This window comes from Pan paniscus, chromosome X, assembly GCF_029289425.2.
Source record: "Pan paniscus chromosome X, NHGRI_mPanPan1-v2.0_pri, whole genome shotgun sequence".
In the NCBI taxonomy this organism is placed as follows: domain Eukaryota; kingdom Metazoa; phylum Chordata; class Mammalia; order Primates; family Hominidae; genus Pan; species Pan paniscus.
Window position 1 is genome coordinate 115,372,072 of NC_073272.2, and position 25,525 is coordinate 115,397,596.

General features: G+C 41.1%; 1 protein-coding gene and 1 long non-coding RNA gene across 5 annotated transcripts in view; one reads left to right on the forward strand and one right to left on the reverse strand.

Moving 5' to 3' along the window:
• Positions 1-12,585, reverse strand: part of LOC112438415 (uncharacterized) — a 222,152-nt gene extending 209,567 nt beyond the window's left edge. Inside the window, exon 1 of one of the 4 annotated variants that reach the window (XR_008622877.2) lies at positions 12,358-12,581. Coding sequence is in view for 1 of the 4 variants with exons in the window: in XM_055106761.2 (XP_054962736.1) it covers positions 12,358-12,495 (138 nt within the window). In the remaining 3 variants the exon portion in view is untranslated. Of the gene's footprint in view, positions 1-12,357 lie in introns of all 4 variants that reach the window. The other 3 variants (XR_008622878.2, XR_008622876.2, XM_055106761.2) reach the window with 3 other exon arrangements.
• LOC117977548 (uncharacterized) lies at positions 12,433-25,121 on the forward strand. Its single transcript, XR_004668736.2, has 3 exons — positions 12,433-12,536; positions 20,786-20,904; positions 24,912-25,121. It is a non-coding gene; the product is annotated as an uncharacterized LOC117977548 (long non-coding RNA).
• The last annotated feature ends 404 nt before the right edge of the window (positions 25,122-25,525 follow it).

Here is a 25,525-nt window from a genome sequence, read left to right on the forward strand (position 1 = left end):
AGTGCTGGGACTATAGGCACCTGCCACCATGACTGGCTAGTTTTTTTTTTGTATTTTCAGTAGAGACGGGGTTTCACCACGTTAGCCAGGATGGTCTCGATCTCCTGACCTCGTGATCCGCCCACCTCAGCCTCAAAGTGCTGGGATTACAGGCGTAAGCCACCGTGCCCGGCCCTCTCAGAGGTTTTAAATGCTTGCATGCAGCCATCTCTAGAATGTCAAATGGTTTCTCTTCAACTGGAATGACAAGAGCTGAAAGAAATGTGTGACTATGAGGCCACTGATGAATGACATGCTGAGACCAGAAACCCAAAATGATGGTAACTGAGAGCGTCGCTAAGGCCCTAAGTTTTGGTCATACTCTCATCTAAGTGAGAAACTGACCAAAAAGGGAATTTTTTAAAAAACAAAATTGTGGGAGGCCATTGTTTTGGATTGAGCTTATGCACTAGGCCTCAACAGACCAAACCAAACCAAACTGGAGTCGCTTGTGTTAAAACTTTAAGGAAACACAGGTCCTAGAACAGACCAGGTTTTGTTTTTCTCCTGCAAATCTCTAGAACAAACATTCCTGACAGCATATGTAGACACCCCCTGAAGTTCCCATTAAATCTTTTAACCAAATTCATTTCTTCTCACATAGAGACCATCAAGCTTCAGATAATCATGCAACAAAGGTTCCAGGCAGTTCCAGGTGAAGACATCACCCCTGGCCACTAAGGAGCTACCCTGCCTCCACTAGACAGAGCAGGGTGAGAGTTCCGTAACTCCTGACAGGTAGGGACTACCCCCTAAGCCAGCAGAAAGCAGTTAGAGAAGAAAGACCATCAGTCCCTCCACCTGCCATAAAGATTTATGAGATCACACCTCTCGGGGGGGTGGGGAATGAGGTAGGAGAATAGGGTCTGGAGGCAGGAAACATAAGGCCATTTCATGCTGACTTCCTAGAACTAAATGAAATGGAAACACTTCAGCTATGACAGGTAATATCCTTTCTATTTACACAGGGCATAAGCCGAGTAAATAACTTTGTAATGTTACTTCATCCTTTTCATTTACATAGGGCATACCCCAGGTAGCCAATAGAAACCTCTAGAGGGTATTTAAACCCTAGAAATTTCTGTAATGGGGCTCTTGAGCCCCTATGCTCAAGCCCGCTCCCACCCTGTAGAGTGTACTTTCATTTTCAATAATGTCTGCTTTTACTGCTTCCTTCTTTCCTTGCTTTGTTTGTACATTTTGTCCAATTCATTTTTCAAGATGCTAAAAACCTTGACACCCTCCACTGGTAACACTGGGAGTGGCCCATCCTCACTGCTGTGCACCGTGGCCAAGAGAGCCTCCTGGGGCTGAGGACCCAGCTAGGCCATCACGCCAATTGCTCTCAAGAAAAGGGGCACCAGGCAAACTGCCTGTGGCCCCGAGCAAAAGCTCCTTGGCTGAGGCCTCCATTAGTCTCACCCAGATCATGGCCACCACCAGACTCCTGAGCCATGGCTTCCTGTACGGAATGTGCCAGGTGTCCTGGCTGGCCACCTCATCCTCAATGCCTATCTCTGGGGCTTCCACAGCCCGACCCAGCCACGGGCCCCACTTCCCTTGGGCCTCCAGAGCGCCTGGATCTGTCTGGGCACTGGCCCTAGTCCTGCCTGGTCCCCTACAGCACTCCCAAGCCGCTCCTCCCCAGGCAAGCACAGGGAAGGGTGCGTGGGATTGCCAAATGATTCCTCTTGATGGCAGTATTGCTCCAGAAATGCCCACCTGCCCTTCCCCCAGGTCCACTCCCTCTGCCCTTTGCTAAGAAAAAAAAGCCAACCATGCTCTGAACATGGCTGATCACCATCTCAGCCACTTTTGGCCAGCTCTGGCCCACCTGCAGGACCCTGTCCTGGGGAGAATGGCCTTGGCGGGGTCCTCTTAGCCTGTCTTCCTGACAAACAGGGAAGTGGTCCCCTTGAACTGTCCAAGGGATGGACCCAAACTAAACACACCCCTAACTGTGCCTTTAGCATGGGAGGATGGTGGAGCCCTCAGGGAAGAGAAGAAAATTGGGCACGCAGTAGGATCTCAGCCCAAGCCCTGCTTTCCAGGAGACATTTGCACTTGGGCATTCTCACGGGTCACTGAAAGGGCAGCTTGACCAAGAGGTCAAAGGCGACCAGCGTCCCACTGTCCCCTGGAGGTTGGGATTCAAACTTCAGGTGAACATACAATTTCGAGATATGCTACTGCAGTTTTGAATAAACATGGTGGTAAGCAGAGTCCCTAGCCTAGGCTTCCTGTGCCTTTCAGCTCAGGCTCCCTGGCTGGTTGTCTCCTCCTGGTGCCTGTGTTTGGAGGTTGCAAAGTCTGAGCTGTTCCCAGGAGATCTTTATATATGCATTTTGGAGTGTGGTTCTGCTGCGTGTCCCCTCAGCCTAGGACTTTGTTTTCCATTTCCAATGCACCACAGGAAGGTTTGATAGGGAAGGATGAGGAGTGGTGAGGTGAGTCAGTGTGGGAGAAAATAGGAAGTCGGAGGAAGATGGAAGAGGGTAAGAGGGGAAGATGGGTGACTGGTTTGGGAAAGTTTCCTTTAGATGGCAGTATTTTACCAGAAATGTTAACATGCCCTTTGGTGCCACCCACTCAGTTACCTCTTCCTCCATCATTTGCCACTGAAAAAAAGCCAACCAGCATTAAAGTGATTGTCACTAAGTGACTCCCAGCTCTCACAGTTGGTCCTCCAGTGTGCAGGGCATCTTTCTGGTAGAATGGTCTTTAGCTTCCTCTCAGAGAAGAATAAATTTGTCCCCACCATGTAACTCTAGGAATGGATCCAAACATATCTACCCATGGTTCTATCTTTAACACTGGATCTGGTCAAGACTATAGGAAATGTCTTTAGTCTGGGCACAGAGTTGAAGTCAAATCTACTTTGGACCAGTGGGAACATTCTGTCTTGGGCATTTTTACTATAATATAATTTAACCTTGAGGTCTCAGGCAGCTAGACACAAAGAGTGGCAGCCCTGAGGCATCAGGACTGGCATGAAGTATGATGCAAAACTGCCATCCCAAGACAACAGGGCCTGAGGACCCAGCTCTTCTCACAATGCTGTCCTCTTGTCTTCAGGCTATTATGGTCCTACTTTTAGGTCAGTTAGATATAAGATCTCAGAATACTTGGCACTTGAAAACTCTATTCAAACCTCTGCACTGAAGGATTTGCCAAAATCTAGAATGTCTTCTAGCAGTGTCCCTGGGATGGCCCAGCCCTACTTATCATGTTTACCACAGAATTCTCACAGTTGAGAAAAAAAATGTAGTTTTTTTTTCTAGCTAACACATACTTGATAATATTTAAACTTCCTTTCTAAGAGCACTCCTAAAAAGAGCTTACAATTTCCTAAAAAGAGATCTTTGGGTCATTGATGAAATTAAGACAGAATTTTTTTTTAAAAAAATTGAAATCAGGAGAGAGACAGCATCATGACAGACAGAAGGCAGGACTAGATTACAGCTCCAGACAGAGCAGCATGCGGCGTCTTGCATTGTGAATTTTAGCTCCAGATCAACTGCAAGAACAAACCAGCAATCCTGAGAGGATTCACAGACCCTCTAAAGGAAACAGACTGCACCTGCAGGACCCAGGAGACACCCCAAATACTGTGAGTGCCCCAACTGTAGAAGTGGGAAAGGGAGATCCCCCTCTCCTGAGCACACCCCGACTGGAGAAGCCGAAGGTTAGTTTGCAGGAGAGGTTTCCGACTTTACCTGCAGCTGAGTCAAGTTAGAGAGATGAGTAAAATACAGGGGTAGAGGAAGCAGCAGAAAGGCCTTGGGAGCTCACTGGGTCCCCAAGCAGCCCATTCCTGCCTGGCACCACAGGGATCCATCGGGAGGGTGGCCAGAGGAGCAATGGGTAAAACTCCACAGGGAGAAGGAATTCTCTACCTGAACTTTGTAACACTTTGAATGGGGTGAGAAGCCTCCTGACCAGAACTCAGGGGAGGGTGTGAATCAGGCTTGCAGACTTCACAGGCGGTGGAAGAACTTTTCTCTTGCAGCTGGGAGGCAGATAGCCTTGGGCAAGTTTTCAAGCCCGACTTGACCACTGCCTGGAAATAGACTCAGGGCTGTTTGCGGGGGCACAGTGGACATGAGACTGGCCCTACCATTTGTGTGGGAGCTGGGTGAGGCCTGTGAATGCCAGCTTTCCCCCACTTTCCTGACAACCTGCATGACTCAGCAGAGGTAGCCATAATCTTCCTAGGTACACAGCTCCAATGACGTGGGAATCTCACCCCCATCCTCCACAGCAGCTGGAGCAAGACCCACCCATGGAGAGTATGAGCTCAGACATGCCTAGCCCCACCCCTACTTGATGGTCCTTCCCTGTCCACCCTGGTAGTGTAAGACAAAGGGTATATAATCCTGGGAGTTCTAGGGCCCTGCCCACTACCAGTCCCTCTCCACACTACTATAGCTGATGATTTCTGGAAAGCACCACCTCCTGGCAGGAGGCCAACCAGCACAAAAATAGAGCATTAAACCACCAAAGCTAAGGACCCTCATGGAGTCCATTGCACCCTCTGCCATCTCCACTGGAACAGGCACTGGTATCCATGGCTGAAAGACCCATAGACAGTTCACATTACAGGACTCTGTGCAGACAACCCCCAGTACCAGCCTGGAGCTGGGTAGACTCACTCGGTGGCTAGACCCAGAAGAGAGACAACAATCACTGCAGTTTGGCTCACAGGAAGCCACATCCATAGGCAGAAGAGAGTAGTACATCAAGGAAACACCCTGTGGGACCAAAGAATCTGAACAACAGCCTTCAGCCCTTGACCTTCATTCTGACAGAGCCTACCCAAATGAGAAGAAACCAGAAAACCAACCCTGGCAATATGACAAAACAAGGCTCTTCAACCCCCCACCCCAAAAATCACACTAGTTCCCCAGCAATGGATTCAAATCAAGAAGAAATCCCTGATTTACCTGAAAAAAATTCAGGAGGTTAGTTATTAAGTTAATCAGGGAGGGACCAGAGAAAGGCGAAGCCCAATGCAAGGAAATCCAAAAAATGATACAAGAAGTGAAGGCAGAAATATTCATGGAAATAGATTGCTTAAAGAAAAAACAATCAAAAATTCAGGAAACTTTAGACACACTTTTAGAAATGTGAAATGCTCTGGAAAGTCTCAGGAATATAATTGAACAAGTAGAAGAAAGAAATTTATAGCTCAAAGACAAGGTCTTCGAATTAACCCAACCCAACAAAGACAAAGTAAAAAGAATAATAAACTACAAACAAAGTCTCCAAGAAGTCTGGGATTATGTTAAACAACTGAACCTAAGAATAATTGGTGTACCTGAGGGAGAAGATAATTCTAAAAGCCTGGAAAACATATCTTGGGGAATAATCGAGGAAAACTTCCCCAGCCTTGCTAGAGACCTAGACATCCAAATACAAGAAGCACAAAAAATACCTGGGAAATTCATTACAAAAAGATCTTTGCCTAGGCACACTGTCATCACTTTATTCAAAGTTAAGATGAAGGAAATAATCTCAAGAGCTGTGAGACAGAAGCACCAGGTAACCTACCAAGGAAAACCTATCAGATTAACAGCAGATTTCTCAGCAGAAACCTTATAAACTAGAAGGGATTGGGGCCCTATCTTCAGCCTACTCAAACAAACAATTATCAGCCAAGAATTTTGTATCCAGCGAAACTAAGCATCATATATGAAGCATATATGAAGGAAAGATACAGTCGTTTTCAGACAAACAAATGGTGAGAACACTCGCCATTACCAAACCACCACTACAAGAACTGCTAAGAGGAGCTCTAAATCTTGAAAGAAATCCTGGAAACACATCAAAACAGAACCTCTTTCAATCATAAATCACATAGGACCTATAAAACAAAAATACAAGTTTAAACAATCATTTACTATGTCATTTTTCTTTACCTTGAAGAACATAAACTGTTATTTCAGTTCTGCAAATCAGCAAGATATTATTTATGGCAAGAAATATTCCATTGAAATGTTGTGCTGTAATGTGGGAAAATGTAAATGTTTTTCATGGTTTCTACCAATGTGAAATAAAACTTAATTCTGACTTTTCTGTGGAAAAAAAAGCAAAAACAAAAAACACCAAGTACACAGACAACAAAAAGCACAATGAAAGTAATGGTACCTCACATTTCAATACTAACATTGAATGCAAATGGCCTAAATGCTCCACTTAAAAGATACAGAATCGCAGAATGGATAAGAACTCACCAACCATCTGCTGCCTTCTGGAGACTCACCTAACATATAAGGACTCACATTAACTTAAAGTGGTGGAAAAAGGCATTTCATGCAAATGGACACCAAAAGTGAGCAGGGGTAGCTATCCTTATAACAGGCAAAACAAACTTTCAAGCAACAGCGGTTAAAAGAGACAAAGAGGGACAGCATATAATGGTAAAAGGCCTTGTCCAACAGGAAAATATCACAATCCTAAACATATATACACCTAACACTGGAGCTCCCAAATTTATAAAACAATTACTAATAGACCTAAGAAATGAGATAGACAGCAACACAATAATAGTGGGGGACTTCAATACTTCACTGACAGCACTAGACAGGTCATCAAGACAGAAAGTCAACAAAGAAACAATGGATTTAAACTATACCTTGAAACAAATGGACTTAAGAGCTACATACAGAACATTTTCTCCAACAACCACAGAATACACATTTTATTCAACAGCACATGGAACTTTCTCCTCAGATAGGCCATAAGATAGGCTTTAAAACAAGCCTCAATAAACTTAAAAAAAATTGAAATTATATCAAGCACTCTCAGACCATAGTGGAATAAAACTGGAAATCAACTCCAAAATAAACCTTCAAAGCCATGCAATTACATGGAAATTAAATAAACTGCTCCTGAATGAGCATTGGGTCAAAAATGAAATAAAGATGGAAATTTAAAAATTCTTTGAATTAAATGACAATAATGACACAATCTATCAAAACCTCTGGAATACAGCAAAGGTGGTGCTAAAAGGAAAGTTCATAGCTACAAACACCTACATCCAAAAGTCTGAAAGAGCACAAATAGAAAATCTAAGGTCACACTTCAAAGAACTCGAGAAATAATGACAAACCAAACCCAAACTCAGCAGAAGAAAGGAAATAACCAAGATCAGAGCAGAACTAAATGAAATTGAAACAAAAAAATACAAAAGATCAATGAAACAAAAAGCTGGTTCTTTGAAAAGATAAATAAAATTGATAGGCCATTAGTAAGATTAACCAAGAGAAGAGAGAAAATCCAAATAACCTCGCTAATAAACAAAACAGAAATTATTACAACTGACACCACTGAGATACAAAAGATCATTCAAGGCTACTATGAATGCCTTTATGCATATAAACTAGAAAACCTAGAATAAATCGATATATTCCTGTAAAAATACAACTCTCTTAGCTTAAATCAGAAAGAATGAGATACCCTGAACAGACCAATAACAAGCAGCGAGATTGAAACGGTAATTTAAAAATTACCAACAAAAAAAGTCCAGGATCAGATAGATTCACAGCAGAATTCTACCAGATATTCAAAGAAGAATTGGTACCAATTCTTTTGACACTATTCCACAAGATAAAGAAGGAACCCTCCCTAATTCATTCTATGAAGCCAGCATCACCCTAATACCAAAACTACGAAAGGACACAACCAAAAAAGAAAACTACAGACAGATATCCTTGATGAACACAGATGCTAAAGTCCTTAGCAAAATACTAGCTAACTGAATCCTACAACATATCAAAAACATAATCCATCTGGATCAAGTGGGTTTCATACCAGGGATGCAGGGATGGTTTAACATATGTAAGTCAATAAATGTGATACACCACATAAACAGAATTAAAAACAAAAATCACATGGTCATCTCAATAAATGCAGAAAAACCATTTGACAAAATCCAGCATCCTTTATGATTAAAACCCCCAGCAAAATCAACATACAAGGGACACACCTTAATGTAATAAAAGCCATTTGTGACAAACCCACAGCCAACATAATACTGAATGGGGAAAAGTTGAAAACATTCCCTCTGAGAACTGGAACAAGACAAGGATGGCCACTCACCACTCCTTTTCAACATAGTACTGGAAGTCCTAGCCAGAGCAATCAGACAAGAGAAAGAAATGAAGGACATCCAAGATGGTAAAGAGGAAGTCAAACTGTCACTGTTTGCTGATGATATGATTGTTTACCTTGAAAACCCTAAGGACTCCTCTAGGAAGCACCTAGAACTGATAAAAGAATTCAGCAAAGTTTCTGGATACAAGATTAATGTACAGAAATCAGTAGCTCTTCCATACAACAACAGTGACCAGATAAATAAATCAAGAACTTAACTCTTTTTACAATAGCTGCAGGGAAAAAAAAAACAACAAAACAAAAACAAAAACAAAAACAACACTTAGGAATATACCTAACAAAGGAGTCGAAAGACTTCTACAAGAAAACTACAAAACACTGCTTAAAGAAATCATAGATGACACAAACAAATGGAAACACATCCCATGTTCATGGATGAGTAGAATCAATATTTTGAAAACGACCATACTGCCAAAAGCAATCTATAAATTCAATGCAATCTCCACCAGAACACTACCATAATTCTTCACAGAGTTAGAAAAATCAATCCTAAAATTCATATGGAATCAAAAAAATCCCACATAGCCAAAGCAAGACTAAGCAAAAATAACAAATCTGGAGGCATCACACTACCTGATTTCAAACTATACTATAAGAACAGTCACCAAAACAGCGTGATACTGGTATAAAAATAGGCACATAGACCAATGGAACAGAATAGAGAACCCAGAAATAAACCCAAATACTTACAGCCAACTGATCTTCGAAAAGCAAACAAAAACAAAGTGGGGAAAGGACACACTTTTCAACAAATGGTGCTGGGATAATTGGCTAGCCACATGTAGGGGAAAGAAACTGGATCCTCATATCTCACCTTACACAAAAATCAACTTAAGATGGATTAAGAACTTGAACCTAAGACCAAAACTATAAAAATTCTAGAAGATAACATTGGAAAATCCCTTCTAGACATTGGCTTAAGCAAGGATTTCATGACCAAGAACCCAAAAGCAAATGCAATAAAAACAAAGATAAATAGCTGGGACCTAATTAAACTAAAGAGCTTTTGCATGGCAAAAGGAACAGTCAGCAGAGTATACACAAAACCCACAGAGTGGGAGAAAATCTTCACAATCTATACATCTGACAAAGGACTAATATCCAGAATCTACAATGAACTCAAATCAGTAAGAAAAAAACAATCCCATTAAAAAGTTGGCTAAGGACACGAATTGATAATTCTTAAAAGATATACAAATGGCCAACAAATATATGAAAAAATGCTCAACATCACTAATGCTCAGGGAAATGCAAATCAAAACCACAATGCAATACCATCTTACTCCTTCAAGAATGGCCATAATGAAAAAATAAAAAAACAGTAGATGTTGACATGGATGCAGTGAACAGGGAACATTTCTACACTGCTGGTGGGAATGTAAACTAGTACAGCCACTACGGAAAACAGTGTGCAGATTTCTTAAAGAACTAAAAGTAGAATTACCATTTGATCCAGCCATCCCACTACTGGGTATCTACCCAGAGGAAAAGAAGTCATTATTCGAAAATGATACTTGCACACACATGTTTATAGCAGCACAGTTCACAATTGCAAATTCGTGGAACCAACCCAAATGCCCATCAATCAACAAGTGGATAAAGAAACTGTGTTATATTTGATGGAATACTATGCAGCCATAAGAAGGAATTAATTAATAGCATTTGCAGTGACCTGGATGAGATTGGAGACTATTATTCCAAATGATGTTAACTCAGAAATGGAAAACCAAACATCATGTTTTCACTGATATGTGGGTGCTAAGCTATGAGGACACAAAGGCATAAGAATGATACAGTGGACTTTGGGGACTTGTGCAGAAGAGTGGGAGGGAGGCGAGGAATAAAAGACTACAAATATGGTGCAGTGGTATACTGCTTGGGTGATGGGTGTACCAAAAATCTCACAAATCACCACTAAAGAACTTACTATGTAACCAAATACTACCTGTGACCCCAATAACTTATGGAAAAAATTTCAAAAAATTTCAGTTGCCAATAAACACTTAAAAAAATTGAAATCAATGAAAATGGAGACACAAAATAACCAACCTGCTGGGATACCTCCCAAACACTTTTGATTGAATGTGCCTATCATCCTGGTGGCCAAGAAGAAATCCCTGCACACTCTGCCTAGTGCTGAGCTGCATAAATCAGGAATCCAGGCACAAAGAGTCATGGCTCAGACAGGGCCAAAGACTGCCTGCGTGAGGTTTTCCAGATGCTGATGTGTTATGCAGCTGAACTGCCACAGTTCCTACATCTCCCATGAGCCTAGAAAATGGCAGACTCGAGCTCTTGCAAGGACCCCACTAGACAGCCTGGTGTCTGCCTTCACAGTCAGCGACCACGACCTGGCAGCTCTGGCTCTAGCATTGTGTTCCGTGTGTGTGTGCGCGCGCGCGGTGTGTCTGTGTCTGTCTGCCTGTCTCTGGCTCTAGAATTGTGTTCCGTCTGTGTGTCTGGCTCTAGCACTGTGTTTCTACTGTGTGTGTGTGTGTGTGTGTGTGTGTGTGTGTGTCTGGCTCTAGCATTGTGTTTCTACTGTGTGTGTGTGGCTCTAGCACGGTGATTCTGCTGTGTGTGTGTGTGTGTGCGCGCGCGCGCGCGCACTCACACACATGCCTCACTAAATGCCAAGGGTCCCCTGAGCATCCTTTCCTGTAGAGCCAGGTCTCAGAATGTGTAACTGCCTGTTCAATTCCCCTTACCCCAACAGAAATAGACTTTAAGAGTCCACAGAAAAAGACATACAAGGATCTTAAAATATACAAAAATATCTTTTAGCGACTCATAAGAAGGGAAATCAAAACAAAAACTACACTGTTGTATAATTTTTCACATATTATCAATTTCCAACCATGACCTGTCCCCCTCTGAGGAACCTGTACTACCTACCATTTCCTGACCCATCTTGGTTCTGGCTCCTCTCAAGTGTTCTCAAGTAACCACACTATTTTCTTGCTAGAATTTGTCCTACACATGCAGATAGCCAAATGCCATCTCACAAGGAATGTAAAACCACATGTTCTGGTGCAATTGCTTTGTTTTCTTTACCGTTAAAATGGTTATAATCCCACTTAAAACACAGTGCAATTCACTATGCGAAATGACCTCTCATGCAATCAAATCTCCATAGAACTTCGGTCAGTTTTTCTAATTTTGGAAATAAGGCCAAACTTTTGCCTTAGTATCAATAACAAGAAACACAAAGCACAAGAGCAAACACACAAACACTCTTAACATCTTCATCTAGAAATAACCAGTATAACTGTGACAATTGTGTCTTCTTTCCTTTTGGACTTTTTTTGTCTACATATAATTTGTTGAGCTTATATTTTGTATTATTACCACTATCTTTTGTAATTTTTGATACTTAGTTAAGAAGCTTCATTCTTTCTTTTTCTTAATAATCATGGCCGTTTCAGATCCTCCCATTTCACAGAACTGAAAAAAGACGAAAATGTGAGCGAGCCGCTGAAAATCTGGGGGGTTCTCTTTCCATGTCTTTAAATGCGCACGTAGAAAGGGAGCTGTATTGCTTTTAGGCCAAAATTTCATCCGAGGAAATGTACCCTCTTTAGGGGTACATTCAAGGGAGCCCAGCACTTGTGAGCACGCACGGCGGCCATGCGGTTTAACCACCACTCAGTCCAAACCCACAGAGCACGCGCACCCTCCTGCAGTCACGTAGGTGGGGAGAACTCGAGTGGGCGAAGGAATCCGTGTGCGCACCCTTCTCCTCCTGTTCGCCCCGCCCTTTGGTCACACAGAAACGCTTCCAGGCCAACCGACGAGGAAGGCTAGAGGGACTCTGCTAGGAGGCTCTCCCTACACTTGCCAGAACTGAAAACGTAGGCAGGGGTTAAAAACTCAGTGCTCCAAAAACGCAAGACCCCGACCCGCCCACACGGCCCCGACTCGGCCCTCGGGGACTCCCAGATAACCGCCTGACGCCCGAGCCGGTGGTGCGGCAGCCACCATTGCGCAAGTTCGAGCGCCCGGCTCTGGCTGCTCACATGATGGAGGATGGGGAAGGTCCTCTGCACCAGAAAGGCCGCCTATGGCACAGAACCCCTGCCCTACTTCCCCCAGCGTCAGGGAAAGGAAAGGCAAAGAAAGGAAAGACGAAGGAAGGAGACCTACCTGGCTGAGGCCGCGCGCCAGCGGGAAAGGTCCGACTACCTCTGATCTGCGTTCTGGGGACGGCTGGACCCCAATGCGCCCCCTGCGGCAACGCGACTCCCGCGTTGCCACAGGGTAGGCTGCCATCCCTCCCTCCATCTTCTGTGTCTCCTGTTCCCCAAAGGGGGTGGAAGCTGAAGGTCAGAGGAAGGGGAGGTGTTGGGAATCCGGGTTGTGTGGTGTCGGCTCCGCCCAGGGGAGGAGTGGGACATCTTAAGCCAGTCGTAGGTGCTTGAAGGGCCGGGAGAGGTGGGCTACGGAAAGTCAGGTGGGAAATCTTTCATCTTGGCCAGTTGCTCGGTAGAATCTATTTCTTTCCCTTAGAATAAAGTCCTTGTTGCTAGGGGGCAAACGATGATTGAGTCAGAACAATACAATGGAATATCTATAGTTCAATATTCGCAAAACTTTTAGACGTAAAAGAAATTTAAATATGCATATTTTCAACCGATAAGTTTGTATCATTACATTGCCTGAGGTTACTAAAAGCCTCAATTGCTCCCTCCCCAGGTGAGAGGTAATGAGTAAGAGAAAAGGTCTGGGAGTATCTGGCCAGCAGGTAGTCTTGGGGTAGGGGCATGGGGCTGAGAGTGTGAGGTCAGTTGGTGGGGAGTGAAATGTGTGGTTCCCAAGACCAGACACTGCCGGTGCCCTATTACTCCCTGATTTTTGTCTGGAACTGTTAGGGGCCCAGTGCTGCTTCTGCGGCCATTCCAGGGGATGCTGCTGTTTGGCGCACACGCTGCCTAGGTGGGTGATGAAATGCTACGTCCGAAAGAGTGACAGCGACTCGAAGGTTTCCCCTGTCTGACCAGTGCCCTGATATCTTCTTTCTTTTGAAAAAAAAAAAAAAGAACACTTTTGTCTTGCAAAATAATATTCACAGAATGAAGACACCTGTAGTGTATAAGGAAAAACGAAGATAACCCGTGATGACACCACTCAGAGGACTGTTAAATTGGGGCGTACATCCTTCTAGCACCTGATTTCTTAAGTTGGAGGGAGAGATGCAAATAAAGATCCTTTTAAAATAATAGTCTGGTGAGCTCCCAAGACCCATGGGAAGCATGCAGGCTATTCAGTTGCCAACCTATTGATTGTGAAGATATTTTTGTGGACCCATTTAATTTTCTATTCATAATATAGTCTTTGATGGACTTTTACTATTTTTTTTTGTTTCACAAACCCAATGTTTTAGGACCTGATGGACTTTTACAAAAATTTTTCTGAAGAAAATTTTTAAGGAATTTTTTCCTTACAAATAAACAAGTGTTTCAAGTGAGAACCAAAGTCACCGTTGCCCAGGTCCACTCCCCAGTATACCCACCTTAAAAGAAACACTTTAAAAAGAAATCCAAGGCCTCTACACCAACCTGAGGAGGGTACAACTGCACTTTTACCGCCTCCAACTCCTTAGAATTTTCTGCCTCCATTTCACTCCCCACCAACTGACCTTCACTCTCTCAGTCCCCCAACCCCACCCCACCCCAAGACCACCTGCTGGCCAGATACTCCCAAACCTCTTCTCTTACTCATTCCCTTGCTGTTTGGGCAGAGGTGGGTGGGAATTACCAGGAGGTAGGGGGAAGAGAATAAATGGGCATAGGTGATACTTTGTTCTGGTCAGACAGATGCCTTCACCGGCTTAGGGGAGAGTTGAGGGAGGGGTTAAGACTCTGCCACAATTCCACGTTGTAGAAAATGGAAAGTGGAAAGAGCTTCCCTCTCGTTCCCAGGTGGAATTAGCCGAAAAAGAATTGGGCTATGAATCTCAGCTGCACCTCTCTGGATGCCTCCCTGTTTTTCTCCTCCTTTATTTAATGTAGGAATGGCCATTGCCTGACACAGAATCAAGTCACGGCCTTTTTTCTGTCTGCATTACCTGAACCGACACAGATTCAATAAACACTCATTGTGCCAGGAAACCAAGGTCCACAGAGGCTAAAGCTTTGCCAAGGTGAACCGGAGTGTCACAGGATGAATCCAAACATGCTAGACTGCAAATCCTTTGCGCTCTTCATGCAAATGGGCAAGCAGCTCCATAAAGGATGCTCAACATCATTCATTTAGGCAAATACAAAGCAAAATCACGAGGAGATACACTTCACACTTACTAGGATGGGTAGAATAAAAACAAAATTGGAAATAACAAGTGTGATGAAGATGTAGAGAAATTGAAACTGTCATACATTGCCGGTGGGAAAGTAAAACGATGTAGATATTATGGAAAGGAGTTTGGCACTTCCACAAAAAGTTAAACGTATAATTACCACGTGATCCAGGAATTCCACTCCTAAGTATATATCCAAGATAACTGAAAATAGATATTTAAACAAAAGTTATGCATGAATATTTGTGGCAGCATAATTCATAAAACCCAAAGGAGAAACAACCTAAATGCCCATGAACTGGTGAGTGTTTAAACGAATATGCTATATCCATACCATGGCTTATTATTTAGCCATAACATGGAATGAAGCACAGATACATGATACCACATGGATTTAACCTTGAAACTATTATAATACATTAAGAAACCAGACAAAAATGCATATTGCATGATTCCATTTATATAAAATGGCCAGAATAGGCAAATCTATACAGAGACAAAGTGGATTAGTAGTTGCCAGGGGCTGGGGAAGGCGGAATAAGAAATGACTGCTAATAGAAATGGAGCTTTCATTTTAGAAAAATTTTCTAAAATTTGTTGTAATGGTTACACAATTTTGTGAATGTACTAAAAAGCAATGACTTGTATACTTTTAAATGGTGAATTACATGGTATGTGAATTGTATGTCAATAATAAAATGTAAACCAGCACATAGGTTTAATAAAATTTAGGTACAAGATTTGTGGGAAATTTTATATCATGGGTGAATCAAGGTGAGAATGCTGTAACTCACTGATATGATATTTTCCATCAAATATATGAGAAACATATTATGTGAATGCTGATATCATGCAATCAGAGTACAAAGCATCAACTATGAATGTTCCTGCCAAAAAAATTGTACCTGAATCTAACCACATCCATAGATATTACTACAAGATATTCTGCTTATAAAGGAATAGGTTTTGCATTAGGATGGATACAGTAAAATGTAAAAAATGAATAATTCTACAGGACAAATAATAAACCAGTCTCTCACCAAAGGAATAGCAAAGAAAAGAGGGAGGGTGGTGTTGTTTTAGATTAAAGAAGAAATAGGAGACTGGGCATAGTGGCTCATGCCTGTAATCCCAGCACTTTGGGAGGCCAAGGTGCGCAGATCACCTGAGGTCAGGAGTTCGAGATCAGCCTGGCCAACATGGCAAATCCGCATGTCTACTAAAAATACAAAAATTAGCCAGACGTGGTGGTGGGTGTCTGTAATCCCAGCTACTCGGGAGGCTGAGGCAGGAGAATCACTTGAACCCAGGAGGCGGAGGTTGCAGTGAGCAGAGATGCTGAGATCATGCCATTGCACTCCAGGCTGGGCAGCAAGAGCAAAACTCTGTCTCAAAAAATAAAGAAAGAAAAAGAGAGAGAGAGAGGAAAGGAAAGGAAAGGAAAAGAGGAAATATTTGAATCAATGTTGTGTAGGAGGAGGCAGAGCAAGATAGCAGAATAGAAGGTTCCACCTATTGTCCCCACCCCTTGCAAGGACACCAATTTAACAACTATCTATACAAAAAAACACTGCCATAAGAACCAAAAATTAGGTGAGTACTCACAGGACCTGGTTTTAACTTCATATCACTGAAAGAGGCCCTGAAGAGGCAGAAAAAAAAACAGTCTTGAATTGTCACATCACCCCTCCCCCAACCCCTGGCAGTAAGTGTTTCTGTGTGCTGGCGGAGGGAGAGTGCAGCAATTGTGAGTCATTGAACTCAGTGCTGTCCTGTTAGAAAGGAAAAACAGACCAAACACAGCTGATGCTCCCTACCACCCCAACAGAGGGAGTATTTAAATTAGCCCTTGCCAGAGGGGAATCTCCAATGCAGGCTAAAATGCCCTGGGGCCCTTGAAAGGCAGTTTAGGCCAAAAGTATTGCAACTTTTGTTAGTCCTAGTGCTGAACTCAGACAAGAGACAGTAGTCTAGGGGGACACGTGACCTACTGACACAGCAGCCAGGGAAGTTAAGTGAGTGCTGGCCTCATCCCTCTACTAACCCCAGGCTGCACAGCTCATGGCTCCAACAGAGACCCCTTCCTTACACTTGAGGAGAGGGAAGAGTAGGGAGGACATTGTCTTGCAGCTTGGATAACAGCTCAGCAACAGCAGGATAGGGCACCAGTCAGAGTAATGATGCCCACTTTCCTGGCCCTAGCTCCAGGATGACATTTCCAGACATCTTCTGGGCCAGAAGGGAACCTGCTGCTTTGAAGGTAAGAATCCAGTCCTGGTAGCATTCATCATCTGCTAACTGAAGAGCCACTGGGCACTGAACAACCAGCAGAGATACCTAGGTACTATGTTGAGGGCCTTGGGTGAGGCTCTGAGACTTGCTAGCTTCAGGTACCAGCTTTGCCACTGAAGTGTAGAGCACCAAGTGGGCTCTTGGAGTCCCTGATTCCAGAACTTGGTTTTTGGATGGTATTTTTGGATCTGCCCTGGGTCAGAGGGGAGCCCACTGCCCTGAAGGGTGACTCCCAGGCCAGGCAACATTTACCACAAGCTGACTCAAGATCACTTGGTCCTTAAGGGAACATTGGTGGTAGTCTGACAGTACTTCATATAAACCTGTGGTGGCAGTGGCCATGGAGTAAGGCTCTTCTGCCTTTGGAAACGGGTGGAAAGAGTGGGAAGGAACACATCTTGCAGTTTGAGTTCCAGTGCTGCAGCAGCACAACAGAACACCAGGTAGACTTTTAAGGTTTTTGACTCTAGTTCCTGGCTCCCTGCCAGCACTCTGGGCCCTCCTGGGGGCATGGGTAACTCACCACCATGAAGGAAAAGACATAGGCCTGGCTCGCCTCACCACCTACTGACTGTAAAGCCCCAGGGCCTTGTGTGAACAGAGGCAGCAGCCAGGGAGTGATTACAGCAGGCCTTGGGCAAAACCTAGCATTGTGCTGGCTTCAGGGCTGATCCAGCACAATCATAGTGGTGGCGGTTGCAGGGGTGCTTGTGTCACTCCACCCTCTGCTTCAGGTGGCTCAGAATGGAAAGACACTTTGTTTGTTTGTGAGAAAGTAAGGGAAGAGAACAAGAATCTCTGCCTGGTAATCCAGAGAATTCTGTTAGAACTTTTTCAGAACCATCAAGGTGGTACCTGTATGAATCTGTGGACCCACAATATTACTGGGCTTGGGATGCCCTGTAAAGCAGACACAGCTTTGATCACAACACCCAAGTCCTTTGGAATATCTGGAAAGCCTTCTCAAGAAGGACAGGTACAAACAAGACCAGACTGTAAAGACAATAAATACCTAACCCTTCTATGCCCAGACACAGACAGACATCTACAAGTATCAAGACAATCCCGGAAAACCTAACCTCACCAAATGAACTAAACCAGACACCAGGGACCAATCCTGGAAAAACAGAGATATGTGACCTTTCAGACAGAGAATTCAAAAGAGCTGTGTTGAGGAAACTCAAAAAAATTCAAGATAACAGAGAAGAAATTTAAAGTTCTATCAGATAAATTTAACAAAGAGATTAAAATAATTACAAAGAATAAAGCAGAAATTCTGGAGCTGAAAAATGCAATTGACATACTAAAGAATGCATCAGAGTTTTTTTTTTTTTTACAGCAGAATTGATCAAGCAGAAGAAAGTATTAGTGAGCTTGAAGACAGGCTACTTAAAAATAGACAGTCAGAGGAGACAAAAGAAAAAAATAAACAAAATAAAGCATGCCTACAGGATCTAGAAAATAGCCTCAAAAATGCAAATCTAAGAGTTATTGGCTTTAAGGAGGAGGTAGAAATTAATAGGGGTAGAAAGTTTGTATAAAGGGATAATAACAGAGAACTTCCCAAGCCTATAGAAAGATATCAACATTCAAGTACAAGAAAGTTATAGAACACCAACCAGATTTAATTCAAAGATCACCTCAAAGCATTTAATATTCTGGCTCCTGAAATTCAAGGATTAAGAAAGGATCCTAAAACAGCAAGAGAAAAAGAACAAATAACATACAATGGAGGTCCAGTATGTCCAAGACATAGTCAGTACAATAAAATAGAAAACAAAAAGTGAAAAAGCAGGGGGATGGACATAAGGTGTAGAGTTTCTATTAGTTTTCTTTTTGTTTGTTTCTTTATGCAAACAGTGTTAAGTTGTTATAAGCTTAAAATGGGTTATAAGATAGTATTTGCAAACCTCATAGTAACCTCAAATCAAAAAACATATAACGGATACACAAAAATAAAAAGCAAGAAACTAAACTATATCGCCAGAGAAAATCACCTTCACTAAAGGAAGACAGAAAGGAAAGAAAGAAGACCACAAAACAACCAGAAAACAAATAACAAAATGTAATTACCTGCATTTCCATCAATAAAGGAATGTTAAAATATTTTTTTAAAGTCATGTGTAATACTTCTTTTGATCCTAAGAAGAACAAGTACAATTTAAGAGCCATATTTTGGTCAATCAGGGAAATTGAACATGGATATTTTTGTGTGCCCTTAGAGAATAATTCTAATTTCTGTTAGAGGCAAGGATGACATTTTGGTTATTTTTTCCTAAAATCCTATTGGTTAGAGTGTATATTATTGTAAACTGCATGGATTGAATATCTTGTTAGAATTCGTACATGAAGTCATATGATAGTTGAAATATACTTTGAGATATTTCAGTAGAAGTGAAAATAAAACATAATTTGTAAATGTTGATTATTGTTAAACTGGTTGCTGAGTACATGGAATTTTTTCCACATCGTTCTATCACCTTTGTTTCAAAATGTTCGTGATAAAGAGTAAACAAGAACAACCAAATCAGAATTTGAGTGTATTAAGAAATATGAGTAAAAATACCAAAAATAAGAGTTGATTATGGTCACATTTACAGAGCTATAATTGCTTGAGTTTCAAGGCAGAATTGGAAAACATGATTTTTGTTTTAAGTATTGTCAAAATATTCAACAGCTTAATGGAGGTACAAAGTATCAATTTTTAATGGGCCTTTATATCAGAATGTAATATGTGGAAGGAAATTCTGAAAGAAGTTCACTATATTGATGACAAGGTCACCTCTGGGAATGACACAAAGATTAGAATTGCTGAACTTTCATTAATTCCTTCAGCAAACATTTGTTGAACACCTAGTGTATGGTGATCATATTCTTAATGCTGCAACTACAGCCATGAAATAAACACAAAAAACGATCCTATTCACATAGAGCTCACATTCTAGTAGAGGAGACTGATAAAACAGGATCAATAAGTTATGTATGTATCATAATAGTCATATGTGCTACACAGCAAACTGAGCAGGGAAGGGAACACTGTGGGATGGGTGTGGGATTTTCATCTCTGGGTAGATTGTGCAGCTAAGGCCTCGCTAAGAAGGAGACATGGGAGAAAAGATCTGAAGGAGGAGATGAGAGAGCTCCATGGATATCTGGGGATGGGTGTTGCAATGAGAGAGAGTATCCTGAACTTCCCATGGATTTTTCCCTGTCAATGTATTCATCACTGACAAACAGTAATGTTTCCCCAATTTTGATGCAAGACGTGCTTCGTTGTTGTTTGGCAATGTGAATTGGTCAGCATTAAGGCCACAGTTACCTTCATGGTTCACACAATTAGTACATGGTTTCAGATCTTTGATGCTTTGAACGAATTCAGGGTGTAGCCACACATAGTAACTGTGTATGCTTCTATAAAATAGATCTTTTGGGAATATGTATAAACAGGTCCTTGCAATAATCTCTCAAATGGTTCAGGCCAGTTTTGCAAGGCGTTTATAGCTACTTGAGTAGCAGTGCTGTATGAATTTCAAACCTCTACTTCACACCCAATGTCAGGATACTCAGCCATCACTGGAATAAAAAAAGCTACAAGTGGGAGAACATTTCTGTATCCCAAGATGTAAAGCTAACAAGATATTTATTAATATTTCATTAAATTCAGAGACAATAGCTTAAGCAAGCAGAAAAGGTGGATCAGTATTGTTGACCACAAGCCTGAATTCCAGCACATCACTTTGTGAAGTCACTAATTGACCACAGTTGATTACATCACAATTTGTTTTTCCCTATGAAGTCCAGACCATCTTCAGCCTTAGGCTTATTTCTCCTAAGATTGTATAATGGCTTGAAGGTTTTTAAAATTGTTGTTCTTGCTGTATTTTTAAACAGTTAAAGAGACTGGGTTTTCTTTTTTTATGCTGAATTCTTAGGAAAATTGGTTTTTATCTGGCTAAGGAACTCAACAACACTTTCTTTTCTTCTCAGGTTACAGTATTGTAAGAAAATATAAGACTGTGATTTACAGTTGGTGTGGCCCTGTGGTGGTGTGGACCCAGACTTCAAGCACAGATGAAGATCATACACTGATTTACCACATCAGATAGGTATGTAACTCAATTATCAATTGTACTTTGATTGTGTTTTACCCCATTCTGTACAATAGGCTCCTTTCTAAAGGTAAGTATCTCACTGAACTTCCTCTCTTAATATCTGGTTAGGCACTGTGTCCATGTATAGCCCATGGCTAGAGTTAATTATGATGATCATGAGCATTTCCCTTGTGTGATTGAAAATAACCTATTTGGTAAATTCCAATATTGCTGAACTCAGTTTAGACTCAAAGCCCCAGAAAAGGTCACTATTTAACTAGAGCAGAATGCCTTGGTATTTAGAAGCATGACTTTCTATAATGTTTTCACTGGTATCATGGAGATTTGGTAGGAACTGTGTTCCTTAGGCTTTGACCTGCATCATAGCTACATTCTCAGTGCTCAACATTGAGCAAAGATAGGCAGGGTTATTTCAGTAACCTGGGACCTTGCAAGGCTCTCAGAATAGCCTGATACTTCTATAAACCTTAGAGCTGGGAAAGAATTTGAGGTGATCCTGTTTGTCCCCTTGGATTGCTGAGAAAAGGACCCTCTAGCATCTTACAATGGAATCTCTGAAGGCTCTGTGAGCCTTCCCATGTGAAGTGTACTCTGCCATGTGGCCTTGTAGTTAAGCAGTTTACTTTACTGAAACCACTGTTGGAAAGGATTTGGCATGGACTTATTTGTGGTGCCTTTTAAGGAGGAAAACTACCACTATCAAATACCAGCTGCATAACATTCTTTCCTCCATAACACAGGGCAGATTCACAGTGACATTCATAGGTGAATATTATTTATGATGTATTATTCTTTTGTGATTTTAGTAATACACACTGTAGTTGATTTAAAATGTTATAAAAAAGTTTGATCAGGGAGTCATAAGGGACTGCTTCCAATCTTTCTATTGGCTTCTAATCTCTTATGGATCACATAGCACACACAGTCTCCCAGTGACCTGAGCTGGCTAGTTCAGGGTTCAACAGACACTGGCTTTGTGTGCTGTGCCCTTATGATTATGTTCTGTTAACCAAAAGAATTGGGGCAGAGAAAGATAATGAGACCAGGTAAAACAGGATAGTCAGCATCACAAACCCATTATGACTCATTAACTTGTCATCTCTGATTTTGACCAGATCATTTTACTGCTCCAGATTTGAATTTCCTCAACTAAAATAGGGTCAAATAAATGAATGGTTCTTAAAATATTATGATTAAGGACCTTTTGGGGAAGCTGGTGAATGATGTGGAAATTTTATTTTATTTATTTTTTATTTTTTTTTTGAGGCAAAGTCTTGCTCTGTCACCCAGCTGGAGTGCAATGGTGCGTTCTCAGCTCACTGCAACCTCCGCCTCCCGGTTTCAAGTGATTCTCCTGCCTCAGCCTCCTGAGTAGCTGTGATTACAGGCACACGCCACCACGCCTGGCTAATTTTTGTATTTTTAGTAGACACAGGATTTCACCATGTTGGCCAGGCTGGTCTCAAACTCCTGACCTCAGGTGATCCACCCACCTCGGCCTCTCGAAGTGCTGGGATTACAGGCGTAAGCCACCATGCCCAGCCTGGAAATTTTATTTTTAAAAATACATGCACATACAAAAAAAAATTCAGGAACTTCAAGGAAATCTATGGCGTTCTCTCTAGAGAGCACCCAGACTTGAAGAGCTCAGTGTCTCTTCCAGTTTCACACATCTTTGATTCTAGTGTCTTTCATCATTCAAATTATATCAGATCTTCCAAATACTCTCCAATGTTTTTCCTTTAAATTTGCCGGGGCCTGTTGTGGGGTGGGGGGAAGGGGGAGGGATAGCATTAGGAGATATACCTAATGCTAAATGATGAGTTAATGGGTGCAACCCACCAACATGGCACATGTATACATATGTAACAAACCTGCACGTTGTGCACATGTACCCTAAAACTTAAAGTATAATAAAAAGAAATTTGAATTAAAACAATGACCAATCATAGTCAGCAGTCAGCAAGATCTTGCTACTCTGCCCTCATCACTTATCACTTTTCTCCTTAGTTGCTTTGTCTTAGTCACACAGGTTTTCCTTTTTTTAAGCTGTGGTAGTACAGGTATAATTGACAGATGATAATCTGCCCTTAAAGTGTATGAGTTGATAAATATTGCCATATGTGACAGTTGTGAAAGTATCAGCACAATGAAGAGGGCAGACATATTCATCACAATCTAAAGTTCCAAATCCCTCTGTATACACAATAATGAGACCTACATTGTTGCTCCAAAGAGGACTTTTTAGTTATTTATATTGTATTTAGGAATAATTTAGTATTCAGTCAGTTACATATGTGTTTTAAAAGCATGCACCTGGAGTGTTTGAATGTTCCTGAGAAATTCCTTTACTATGTATTTGTACTTCCCACTCCAGATCCAATGTTACTTAAATAAAATATTTTACTAGAAATCCAATAATCTTATTATATATTATTTTCTTGAAGCTTTTGGTTTTAGAGTAATTTTGAGTTATAATTATTTTCAAAATGGGGTCTTTGGCACACCTCAACCCATGATAAGCCATGAAAGAAAATTTAAAAATTATATAACCATGAAAGTTGAAAATATTTCAAATCCTTTTAAAAATCATGGGAATGTGGTCAAATATATTAATGTATACTTGGTTATGGGCCTTAATAAGCCCAGCATTGAAAACAGTAAGTTAGCTAAGGAAAGAATATGTGGTAGCTGATGTTTTATGTATGGTGTAAGTCAGTTTCTCTTAAAGCAATTGATAAAAGATTTTAATATGAAAAATGGTAAATTACATGCTCTGTATTTAAAAAACTTTTTTTGATGGAGTCTCGGTCTGTAGCCCAGGCTGGAGTGCAGTGGTGCAATCTCAGCTCACTGCAACCTCCGCCTCCCAGGTTCAAGCAATTCTCCTGCCTCAGCCTCCCGAGTAGCTGAGATTACAGGTGTTTGCCACCACGACCAGCTAATTTTTGTATTTTTAGTAGAGACGGGATTTCACCATATTGGCCAGGCTGGTCTCAAACTCCTGAGCTCGTGATCTACCCGCCTCAGCCTCCCAAAGTGCTATGATTACAGGCGTGAGTCACCACACCCAGCCTATATATACATATATATATATATATATATATATATATAAATTGTTTTACCACAATAAAAGTAATAATCTGCATAGAATTAGAGGCTGGAAGCCACCTTATGCCTGAGGGATCTGATAATTTCTAATCACTTGTGTTCAATCTTAATAGATTTTTGGGGGACTAGGCAAAAGTTGAAAAAGTTAAAAAAAAGCAGTAGAAAATTCCAAAAATGTAAGATTATTGAGTATTTGATATAGTTGTTTTATTTATTTGTGTCACACATCCTTTCCCTTCTCTTTTGCAAGACCTTGTAGATAGTGTTTTAACTACAGAGTACTTTATATTTCTAGACCTAAAACATAATCACCACATATTGATTTGCTTGTCCTGATAAAGTCAGCATATGGTAATCTAACATTTCTTTTTGCATCACCTTTAATAGATATGAAAGAAAACCACTTGCCTTATTATATTAAAGTGGGAAATGACATGAAATAATATTAGGTTGCTGAAAGTTATCTTTAGAAACAATCAACCTAAATAAATCTCCATTGCATTCCTTCAACTTTCACTTCTTCATTATAGATAGTTCCTTTGTAGAACCATGGGATAGTTACCTAGTTCTATCTGCTATAGTCTTTAAGTCAATCTTGTGGATAGGAAGAAATAACAAATAGTAATCCCCACCTTCTTTGCTTAGAGTGAGCCCAATTAGCTTCTTGGAATTTTCTACTTTATAATTTTAATATGATACTACTACTACATAGAGGTTTGGTGAAATTTGAGGATGCCTTTTTCATGTTAATAATTTACATAAATGACTTTGAGCTAATGACAGCTTTACGAATATTTTAATGTTATATGTATATACACTGTCTTATTTTTTGAAAGCATACTTGTAATTATATTAGGCTCTATCCAAAGTTTTCTTTATTTTTCTTCCAGGCTGTATGAAACGTTAGGATAGTATTTCTCTCCTGCTGGTGGAAGAGAGAAGAATTGAAGAACAAGGCAAAAACTCTGATAGGAAACTAAAGTGCTTATATGTTACTGTCTCATCAATATTGACTTTTATTGGAGATTAGATTACTTTCCAGAAGTTTTGTAAAATCACACAAGTTACTTTGGGACTTCTGAAGAAATGTCTTAGGTCTTTCTGCTTCTAGAATAGATTATAAGAGCTTGAACAGAAAATTTGCAAATTTTCAGTCAGTTTTATTGGCGGGAAAAGTGTGCTTTTTAATAGACCTTTATGTGTTTCATGTTCTTAAGTAGCATATCCAAAACTTTCTTTCAGGATATTAGAATCCACTTAATTTGGGGCTAGCAATTTCACCAGAGACACAGGACTGAAGCAAATTGTGATTATTTATTTGCCAAAGATTTCTGTAAGATGGATTTTGGGAAAAGCAGCCCTAAAATTAATGAACACATTTCAGTATTTAATGCTTTTTCTCATCACCAACACTTAGAATGAAAGCATGTCTTCTCTTGTTTCTGGTAATTTAAAGAGGCATATGAAGTAGTAAAAACAGGTCATAGAATGATAGACACTCATT